Below are 10,822 nucleotides of genomic sequence, written 5' to 3' on the forward strand. Positions count from 1 at the left end.
AGAAATACGGAGGGGACTAGAGATAGAGATAGAAATTCTCCAACTGACAGCGAAGCAAATGCTTGGAAATGAGCAATTTCTTTGGCATTTCTATTTCGACTTTGAAATTGTTTTGCCTTCGCTTTGCTTTACAAAACAAAACAAAAAAAGTATCTTTTATTATATTACTTTTATTGTGTTTGTGTTCCCCTTCAAAGCCCTAAGCAAAATGGCGCCGGCTCATATTATATCATATGATTTGAGGTCAGCCTCAGCAGTTACTTAACTATTTTGTGCACTGAACATTTCATTAGATCTAATTCAAGATTTATATTCTTTATTTGCATCAACAGCACCGACGGAACAGAATCTCCCATACTGGCTGAAGATGCTGGCGATGGGCATGACAAACCCCGATTGCGATACGGTGAATTAGTTATACTTGGGTAAGTACAATGATTAAACGGTATTGACAAGATAAGTTATAATATTGATAATGCAGTTTCTATACCCTTGCACTGCTACAACAGGTTTAATCGTTTTTTTTTTTACAGATTAAAGACAGTTAAATAGGGCTTTATTTAATTTCAGCTTAAAATCAATTGTGTAGATGGGAAAATAGTTGTACGGCTTAAGCGAAGTCCCTAGCTTAAAGTTCTGCTGATTAATTTTTGTTTTAGATTACATTTATTTAAGCAAAAGTAAAATTTCAAAACAAATATGTCTAGCTTAGGACTGAAGTTATAAATCATTGTAATCTGGTATCTCTTAAAGTATTGTACTACTGATGCTGGGTTTTCGTTCAATTGATCTATTGGTAACTTCAGCAAGGCACTGATTGACTCACCATTTAAAAAAATATCAAAAATAAAATAAAATAAATTAAAAAAATAAAAAAAAAACAATAAAAAAAAATAACAGTAAAATAACCCAAATCCAAATAATAAAAAATAAAATATAATAATAATAAAAAATAAATAAAATAAAAAAAAAATAAAATAAAATAAAAAAATATATAAAATAAAAAAATAAAAAATAATAAAAATAAAAAAATAAAAAAATAAAAAATAATAAAAATAAAAACAAAAATAAAAAGTAATAATAAAACTACTCAAAATCTCACAAACTATAATAAAATTTATCTTTATTGTGTACTTCATTATTTTGTTTTTGTTAAATTTTCCCATGCTCTTGCCCCAATGTGCGCTGCCCTGACTGCCTGCTGCGTACAGTGTTGCCTGACCTGTGCAAGTCAACCGTGTTGCCGCGTCTTTAGAACAAAAGGCTTAACTTGTGCTCTGTAACGTTGTAAGCCGCAACCAGTTTGGTTTTGGTTAGTCAGTCAGTCAGTGGGAGCAGCAGCCGGCCAGTTAGCCACATAAATTAGATTCACGCTGCAGAGCCGGCAGCGGGCTGAGATTGATGATTTCAGCCGGCAGCTGCGTCGGCCGCTTGTACATCTTGTTGGCGGTCCAGCTGTCTGTTTGTCTGTCTCGTTGTCTGATTGTCTGACCAAAACGCTTGACATTGCGCTGATTGCCCGGCGCGCACGCGTTAGCTGACTCACACGTGAGCCAAATGTGCTTGAGCCTGAGTCATTGTCATTAGCTCTAGCTTATCGTTGTGTAAGTGCTGCAGTGTGTCTTCCTCATTTACACAGGTCTAGGCTCAGCGGAGCCTGGTCTACAGCTGCTCAATTTTTCATGTGCTGCGTACTGGGAGACAGACAGATTATTACCCATTTGCTGCCCATTCTAATGTCTTCTTCCCGCTGCATAGTGAAATATGACATAAAGACAATTGTGAAGGCATTCCATATATAGTATTCAAGAGCAGTCAAGGCATTTGTCTGATTTTTTTACCAAGTCTTAATTGTGCCCGTCAAATTTGAACAAAACAACTTTCATTTCTGTTTAGGTTTTTGTTTTGTTGTCTTTTCGTTTCGCTAATGCGTTAAATATCATTTACAACTTCTTAAATGTGCCCATTAATATATCATAACATCACAAGCATTAGTGTCCATATAATTACGGGCCTCAAATGTCAACAATTCCCACTATGTTCAGACCTTGTTTATTTTGTTCGAATTATTTCTGTTGTTTTTTCACTTTGATTTTCCAAGAACTTCATGTGTAGGCTTTTATATATCCCGTGTTGGATATACTATTCCATAGAAATAGCCTAGTAATTATTGTTTTTTTTTATATATATTCACAATGTTTATGCCGTGTCTGTAAAGGCTTGGGTTCATCGGCACGTTTGTTAATAAAATCGTATACATTATTATTGCTACTTTATGTGGGCTGTCAGCTCATTAGATTGTCAAAACTTAGGTAGAAATGGAACTGTTTTTATGTGCTTAGGTATTTATGTGTTCTGTTAGCTAATGCTTTGGAAATAAGTGTAAAGAAATACTTTAAAAATAATAGAGAAAAATACAGTTAATACCTAAACATTTAACAATAAACCATTCAAGTTCCATGCTATGAAAAAGAGCTCAATTTGTTTTAATTTAATTAGTGAATATTATTATTTTGAGCAATAAAAACTATTTTTTTGAACTCAGATAGACATAGACATATCGAAATAGTTTCTATTAGCGAGTGTTCACTGTGTTAATAAACTCTTCGATCTAACCCTTTGATGGGCAGCGTGCGTGTCTTTTGGGTAATCAAAGAGCGATGTGTGTGCGATCGACAGCCGCAAATGCTATTAAGAGATCTTTTATAGCGCAAACCATTTGACAACTTAAATACTTCTGCCTCTATGCCAGAGAAGCCCATAGAATTCCACTAATGATCTGGCAATTAACTTATTGACTCGCCAATGTACTCTTATATACAAAGTTCTCTTGTGGTGTTTCAACTCATTATTCGTGCCTTAGGCAGGGGCTAGGGCTGGGGCTGGGGCTGGGGTATGACTGATTCTGTATACACATTGCCGACCGAGGCAGAACTTGACCCATAAACTGAATGAAACAAATTGTTCTCGCTGTGTTTCGTAATAGTCTAGGTCCCAAAATGGAGGCTGATGTGCTGACTGGGGCCGTCTCTCTAACGCAGCAGGCATGCATTGCCTTTATCATAAATCAGCCCCAAAACTTCAGACTCATTCAGTGAAATATTGTTTCGTTTCTTTCAGCTACAATGGCTACTTACCGCAGGGCGATCGCGGTCGTCGGCGCTCCAAATTCGTGCTGCACAAACGCACGGAGCCGAGCGGCGTCAAGCGATCCAAACACTATATCGTACAATCACCACAGACATCGAAAGCTATACTGGATGCTAACCAGCACTCAATATCGTATACACTGTCGCGCAGTCAGGCCGTCATTGTTGAGTACAAGGAGGACACAGAAACGGATATGTTTCAGGTGAGTTTATAAAAAAGGAATAAAATGTCAATAAATTAAAGCGATAAAACTCTGAAAGAATCTCTCCTTTCTCCTTTGACTTTGCAACTGAAATCTGATTGACAAATATTTAACACTCCTTCTATAACGGGGTTTAAAGCTCAATAAGAAAACGGACATGTAAACTACGAACACATATTTGTTATTTATATTGATTGCCTTTTCGAGTCCGGCATGGCAACGCGTCCAATTTCATTTGCACTTCCTTACGAGTTTCAAGTGAAATACTAATATTGCATGATTTGGCATTTATTTGAACATTGATAGATTGATCAAACGACGGTTGAGTGCTGCATTAAGTATGCGTGTGTGTGTGCGTGTGTGTGCGTGTGTGTGTGTGTATAGATATATACTAGGTCAACCAAAGGGGGCCTAATCAGCGATTGCTTTGACTAATCAGACCTTTGTTCAACTATTTTTAGGTGGGTCGTTCGTCAGAATCGCCCATTGATTTTGTTGTAATGGACACGTTGCCAGGTGATAAGAAGGATGCGAAGGTAATGCAGAGCACGATTTCACGTTTCGCGTGCCGAATTTTGGTGAATCGCTGTGAGCCCGCCAAGGCAAAAATCTTTGCCGCTGGATTTGATTCGAGCAGAAATATATTCTTGGGCGTAAGTAAACTGAACTAAACTAATTATGCAACTTTCATACTAATGAACCTCTTTTATTGTGGCAGGAAAAGGCCACCAAATGGCAAGATAATGTGGAAATCGACGGTCTGACCACAAACGGTGTGTTAATAATGCATCCCAAGGGCTCGTTCTGTGGCGGCAACGCCAAGTGCGGCCTATGGCGCGAGTGCTCCGTGGGTGGCGATGTCTTCAGCCTGCGCGAGTCGCGTTCGGCACAACAAAAGGGTCAGCCTGTACGTTGATTATATATATGAATATATATGTTTATAGGATAAAAATGAATTGTATCTAATCTATATGTATGCTCTTTTTTGCACAGATCTATGACGAATGCAACATTTTGCAGGATGGCACACTCATTGATCTCTGCGGCGCAACGCTGCTCTGGCGTTCCGCCGAGGGCTTGCAGCATTCACCGGTAATAAACAAAAATGAGCCTTGATTTCTATTGACTTTAATAACAACTCGTCTTATTTGCAGACCAAACACGATTTGGAAAAGCTTATCGATGCCATTAACGCTGGTCGTCCACAGTGCCCGGTGGGCCTCAATACATTGGTTATACCACGTAAAGTAAATATTAGTGATCAGGTTAATCAGCCTTATGTGTACTTAAACTGCGGCCATGTGCAAGGTTTGTTAACGAAACATTTAATAGACAATTTTGTATTGAAAATCACGAATCGCTTGTCCAACAGGTCATCATGACTGGGGTCAGGATGAGAATACTGGTGCTCGCCGTTGTCCTATGTGCCTAGAATTGGGGCCTGTTGTTACCTTGTGTATGGGCCTAGAGCCGGCCTTCTATGTGGATGTGGGTGCACCCACATTCGCATTCAATCCATGTGGACACATGGCGACTGAAAAAACTGTCAAGTTCGTACAATTCACATGTCAAACTACCCAAAGAAAGAAATCATTCTAAAGTGACTATTTGTTTATATTCAGGTACTGGGCAAATGTGGAAATACCGCACGGAACTAATGGCTTTCAGGCCGTTTGTCCATTCTGTGCGACACCGCTGGATGGCGCGACTGGCTACATTAAATTAATTTTCCAGGATAATTTAGATTAAAGTTGTATATGTATATGCACATCTTTATAGTAGATATGTATTTGTAGTAATTGAGCAATGTCGAAGTTTGAAGCAGGCATTAAAACTAGGCTTTATTTATTATAATTAATTAATTATATATGTATTAATACGAAAAATTCAAGAAAATATAATTTAAAACGAAAGTAAATTGCATATATATATGTATTTTGCGAAAGTTAATTGCTTTAATTGCTCTAATACAAATGTTTAGTAATTATTTAAACGCAATCATTTACAATATCAATTATATGCAACAGACCCCAAATTGCATGTCATATATACAAACATCCACACATTTTTTAAAAATATTTTGTTTCCTATTTAAATATTTGCCTGTTGTATAAATTATTTCCGTAGCGATGATGAAAATTCAATTAACAAATTCAATGTGCATTCAAAAATCGAACTCATAATTGACTTGATTCGTTTAATTAAATTGTACTCGTTTAAGCTTATATCTGCCTAAACTGTATATGTAATTCTGTATTAGATTAAATCATAATTTCAACATAAACAAAAACAATCGCAGCAAATATGGTATCCCCATTTTGCACAGACAAGCAACTAACAAATTAATTTATGTATTTTTTACCAAATCTAGAGCTTACAACTAAAAAACAAAACAATTACAAATACCACTTCACACACAAAAAAAAAAACGGAAAATTCTAAAAATATGTACAGTTTAAAAAGTTTGTCGCCCGACTTTAACAAATATTAGAAGGAATTGGAAGAAACAACCATATACAAACAAAATTTCTGCCTACACACATTATAAATTATTATGTTACATGAAACAATTATTTGTATTATAATTTTGTATGCAAAGAAAAACAAACAAAAAACGAAAAGTTCAACAAAAAAACACACTGTGTTCAAGAAATATTGCGGACGCGATAATGTTAACAAATACCACATTACAAATAAAATTCAATAAATATAATAAACTGTAAAATAAAAATCTAGCGATACACATACAAATTACATACGCGTGTATATTTTGATTAAAGCGTGCATTGCATAAAAATTTTATTTGTGTTTGAATTTTGGGCGCCAAGAAGTTTCGCCAGGGTTGCGCAGTGCTTTCGATTACAGCCAAAACCTATCGCCTAACCGCCGAACAATTGCTATCGAAGCGCGTATCAAGTTTGCCAATGTAAGCTGTGTCTGTAAAACATAAGTAACTCTGTTAAGTTTAAACTAACTGACAGCTGTCTCTATATTATTGTTGTTTTAGTTTACAAACATATTCCAGTTCTTTCTAACACATATTGATTAAAGTATGTCGGGACGGCGCGTACGCCATTCCCGGCTACCAAAAATTACACGCACGAGTTATTCACATTAGGAATAATCGCAGAGGTCAACTCAGCCGAATGTGCAATGACCAAGCCTCACTCCGGAGGAACCGCCTTCGTGATCACGGTTAACCTCTACGCCAGGTAAGTATGCTTAACTCAGCTCTCACTTCGGCATACCATGTTCTTATTGTTAAAACCGCTTGAGAATTATAAGTTCATTTTTATCAAATACATTCCCTCAAAGTATGCAACACAATTTAGTAGTGTGAATGGTGGTGAGTTTGTGAACGCAGAAAATTATTTATGCAACGGAATTTTTGACTTTTATAAAAGAAAATACATCTGAGTTTATAAAAACATAATTGTGTGCAATATTTTTTTGACATATTTTGGTATGTAAGTTGTTGAAAATAATCATTTACTTGAAGATCTTCTGGATAGTCCTATTTTATCTTCCTGCAGTCCGTAGATGGGTACAATGTTTGCTATTCTGTTTCTACTTGGAATATTAAATATATTAAAAATAAAATAGTGTTGTTTGTGTTTTTCGAAAGTTTATTTCACTTTTTGCTCAGCTTACAATCTAACATTTGCAATCATTTCCACATATGAATTCGGTCGCTGTCATCAAAAGTGTCTCGTTATGTCGTCTATCGTTCCACTTAAAACTTGAAGTACTTGGTGTAGTAGTCATGGAAGAAAGTGTAGTCGAATTGACCGTAGCTGGTGTAGCCCTTGTACTTGTAGTACTGCTCCATGCTGTCGACGTGGTAGATGGGGACATCCTTGAAGTACATGTTGGGCACGTAGAATTCGTACTCATCGATCTCGCGATCGAAGGGATATCCGAATGGCATATCATCGATGAAGCGAGCGCCGGATCCAATGCCGCAAGAGTAGGTGTAGTCAAAGGTTGAGAACTGTTCGTGTTTAGTGGGTGCGTTGTATGGCATAACCATGAAGAACATTTGCATGGGCATGCCCTTCTTCCAGCCCATGGGCAAGATGAGACGGTCTGGGAAGCCGCAGTGGGCCTCGCTGATGTCCAGAGGGAAATCGTATTTGCCATCGAAGGCCATCATTACGTAGTAGTAGAGTTCGCTGTAGCTGGTGCGGTCCTTGACGGTCCAGTAGAAGTCGTTGGACTTGCGGGTGATCATGTTGGTGCCAGCCTTCAGTTCGTAGTAGAACTCATCGATTTCCATGAAGTTCATGCGGTTCTCTGTGAGCGAAATGATGCGGCCGAATTCGTCGAATTTGGGTCCAATGAATGCGCGCAGAACAACCTTCTCGGGCTTGTCGGACTCAACAGTGTAGGTGTAGGTGAATGGCTTGTGGTTGAGACGCATCTGGCGAGCGTATAGCGACTTATCCCAGACAAACTTGCCATCATGGAAGACCATTTTGTCGTTCATCAGGTTGGTCACATCAAAGTCAACCAGATCGAAGTAGGTGACCAGCTCGGTGACTTCCACATGCTTCAGAGCGACGCCGGGCATCATCAATTGCTCCTTGGTGTATTTGGGCAGGTAGTGCATGAACTTGAAGTAGATCTGGGCGATCGACTTGTAGAACATGTAGTACATAGGATCACGCATCATTGTCTCGAAGTTGAGCATCACGTTGGGGTAGACCTCCATCTGGTAGTAGTCGGCATCGGCGAAGTACATATGGGCAAACATGTACCAGAATTGATAGAACATCTTGTCCATGCTGTCAACATTGCCCTGCATAACGCTGCCAATGTATTCAATGGATTCGGGCTTGCGCAAATCGATCATGTGTCCATCGGCGGTCTTGTAGTAGCCCATGTCAACAATGTCGTGTACACGCTTCATGAAACCGGTGATCTTGTCGAGCATCTCGAAGTTGCCGTAGGTCTCCAACTCGTAGTAGTTCTTGCGGAAGCTGTAGCCAATGCCGTTGTAGTAGATCAGTTGAGGATCGTAACCCATCTCGATCTGGCTGTACCATGAGAATTCAGGAATTTCGCCATAGCCATGAGACAGGCGCTCCATGTAGTAGCGGGAGAGCAGTTGGTGGACGGTGTACAGCCACAGCTCACCACGACGATCGTTCTTCAGTCCAAAGGTGTTGCCATCCAGGAAGAAGGAGTAGTCCAAGTTCAGGTAGTACCAGTATGCGTTCCAGCCCAAATCCTCGGTAAAGTAGGACAGCTTGGATTCCTCGTTGTACATATTAAGATCGCGACTGTAGTCGACTGGCATCCACCAGACCTGCAGATCCTTCATCATCTGTTGCCACTTGGTGTCCTGGTTAAACTCGTAGATGTTCTCACGGAGGATGAACTTGTTCTCGCTGTAAAAGTGTTCGCCCAAACCCATCAGCTTCCACCATTGCCACATCTTCCAGTCCTTCATGTACATGTAATCGCTGGTCTGATACATGTGGGAGTGTTTGTGATCCTTGTAGTAGACATCCATATACTCCTTCTCGTACATGTTCATCTTGGTCCACATTTCATAGTCGAATTTCTCGGCCTCGTAAACAAACTTGCTGTTGAAGAAGAACTGTGGGAAGATCTCGTAGATGGAGGGCAGCATCAGGCCATGGAAGTCCTGACGGTGGATGACGGCCAGAGTCAGAGCATAGACAAACATGCCTTCATTGACATGCATGCGTGCCCAGCACACGTTGTGGAAGAATGTCTCGAAGTCCTTGGCATAGTAGAAGAAGTTGAAAAGACCGCGTGCCTGCTTGGCGTGAGCCTTGACTAGCTGGCCGAAGAACTCGCCCTTGGGCAGCAGCGAATGCGCCTTGTAAGCTTCATAGAACTTCTTCATGTAGATGTCATAGTGCTGTGCCCCGGCAGTTGAACAATGTTAAAATATAGTGATCGAGAAGGATAGCCGAGTTACTTACAGTATAGTAGGACTCATCGAAGTAGAACTTATCGCCCTTCTTGATATACTCTTCAAACATCAAAGGATCCTCCACACGGTAGACGATCTCAAACAAAAACTTCTGTTTGGCTAGGAAGGCTTTGTCAGCGATCTTCACCTCGTGCGTCTGATGGAAGCTGGCCGCAGCGACCAGACCCAAACAGGCCAGCAATGCAATAGCAATTTTCATGTTGAAATGTCGTAGGTACTCCTGCTCCTTCTCCTTCTCAACTGCTCCGGATTAGACACACAACTGGGATCCAATGCCTAAAGACTGTTGCTTTTTCGGCACCCAGCCCATGGCTTATATAGCCAAAAAAAGAACCTGAACGCTGACGCAGCTTTCAGAATCTAGCGCAATTGTTGTGGGTGAAGGTTCACAGTGTCACCTGAGTGTATCTCAGGTGCTTCGAGCATCTGTTGTCGAAATTGCTGCGCATCTGGCGCATCTTATCAATCGCCCCGTTGCCATGCGATAATTGCAAGAAATTTGAATAAAGCAACAACGAAGAAATCCGGTGTGTCTGCTCTAATTAGTATAAAATTGAATGCAAATTTTATTTGTTTTTGTTTTAGTTTTTTTTTATTTTCAAGTTTATTTCTAGAATATGTTTTGTAGCAGTTTTGAATTAAACTTTGTTGAAGCTGCTTATTGACATCAATGTTTCAATTGTCTACCACTTAGTTATTGTTGTAAGGGCTCGCCTCTATTGAAGCAGTTTGTTAATGTGATTTTTGATTTTTGATTTTCGCTTCCACTTACAATGGATTTACATGATTTATATTATTGTCTGAGGCTTAATAACGTTTAAAATGGAGTAGTTCTTGCATGCATATTATCTATTAGTTAATTATGTCTGGAGACTTCAATGCAAGATTATGAAAGTTTTCTTTTTATTTTGAAAAATGATTTTAGGTTTTTTATTTTTATTCTTTTTTGCAGAAAAATGTTGCTATCTAAGTTTACTTAAGTACAGAATGAGCTGTGTAATTGATAATCGACATGAAAATTCTTCTATAAACATATATATGTAAATATATACATATATGTATATTATATAGAAATGTTTGTATGTATTTGGATTATTCATTGCAAGTCATAAGTGTGTATATTGATATTACATTTATGTAGATTAATTCAATACTATACGAAAATGTATTTATAAATTGAGTTTGCTTTTGTTTTTTGTTTTTTTTTTTGTATTTTTTTGTTGGACTTTTTGTGCGCTTAGCAGCAAAATAATCTATACAAATATTCAATTGCCTTACAAACTCAATCGAGCCCCAGGTCGTAAGCCTATTCCTCTGTATATATATATACGTAAATCTCAAATGTTGTTATCAAAATCTCTAATAATTTGATGGCTCTGTTGCTCTGCTTTCGCTATTCACTTCAATTTCCATGCAAAATAGTTCAAAATAACGTTACAAAAATCGGGTTTAAACAAAACCATATAACGGAAACTTAAAATACTTTTTAAGGATTTTATGTACTA

At 38.5% G+C, this 10,822-nt stretch overlaps 2 protein-coding genes and 1 non-coding gene across 4 annotated transcripts in view; 1 reads left to right on the top strand and 2 right to left on the bottom strand.

Moving 5' to 3' along the window:
• LOC111602879 (protein pellino) overlaps window positions 1–5,227 on the top strand; it is a 29,264-nt gene extending 24,037 nt beyond the window's left edge. The window contains exons 1-9 of one of the 2 annotated variants that reach the window (XM_023320209.1): window positions 194–243; window positions 333–425; window positions 3,121–3,352; window positions 3,814–4,005; window positions 4,071–4,259; window positions 4,346–4,444; window positions 4,507–4,660; window positions 4,725–4,902; window positions 4,975–5,227. In XM_023320209.1, coding sequence (XP_023175977.1) covers window positions 209–243; window positions 333–425; window positions 3,121–3,352; window positions 3,814–4,005; window positions 4,071–4,259; window positions 4,346–4,444; window positions 4,507–4,660; window positions 4,725–4,902; window positions 4,975–5,101 — 1,299 coding nt within the window. In that variant the 5' untranslated portion in view covers window positions 194–208 and the 3' untranslated portion in view covers window positions 5,102–5,227. Of the gene's footprint in view, window positions 1–193; window positions 244–332; window positions 426–3,120; window positions 3,353–3,813; window positions 4,006–4,070; window positions 4,260–4,345; window positions 4,445–4,506; window positions 4,661–4,724; window positions 4,903–4,974 lie in introns of those variants that run through there. The other variant, XM_023320227.2, reaches the window with a different exon arrangement.
• A 1,179-nt stretch (window positions 5,228–6,406) lies between these two features.
• Window positions 6,407–6,572, bottom strand: LOC111603086. Its single transcript, XR_002751658.1, has one exon. It is a non-coding gene; the product is annotated as a U1 spliceosomal RNA (small nuclear RNA).
• Window positions 6,573–6,969: 397 nt separating this feature from the next.
• Window positions 6,970–9,516, bottom strand: LOC111602700 (larval serum protein 1 beta chain). The gene is made up of 2 exons (XM_023319936.2): window positions 9,307–9,516; window positions 6,970–9,242 (listed from the first exon to the last, which is right to left on the bottom strand). The coding sequence occupies exons 1-2, from the start codon at window positions 9,514–9,516 to the stop codon at window positions 7,086–7,088; spliced, it is 2,367 nt and encodes a 788-aa protein (XP_023175704.2). The 3' UTR covers window positions 6,970–7,085.
• Window positions 9,517–10,822: the final 1,306 nt, after the last annotated feature.

This window comes from Drosophila hydei, unplaced genomic scaffold (genome assembly GCF_003285905.1).
Source record: "Drosophila hydei strain 15085-1641.00,03,60 unplaced genomic scaffold, DhydRS2 tig00008121-arrow-pilon, whole genome shotgun sequence".
Lineage (NCBI taxonomy): Eukaryota > Metazoa > Arthropoda > Insecta > Diptera > Drosophilidae > Drosophila > Drosophila hydei.

Coding starts and splice junctions, on each gene's coding strand:
- LOC111602700 (XM_023319936.2), bottom strand. CDS start 9,516: ATGAAAATTGCTATTGCATTGCTGGCCTGTTTGGGTCTGGTCGCTGCG. Junction 9,243..9,306: donor TCGATGAGTCCTACTATACT/GTAAGTAACTCG, acceptor GCCGGGGCACAG/CACTATGACATCTACATGAA.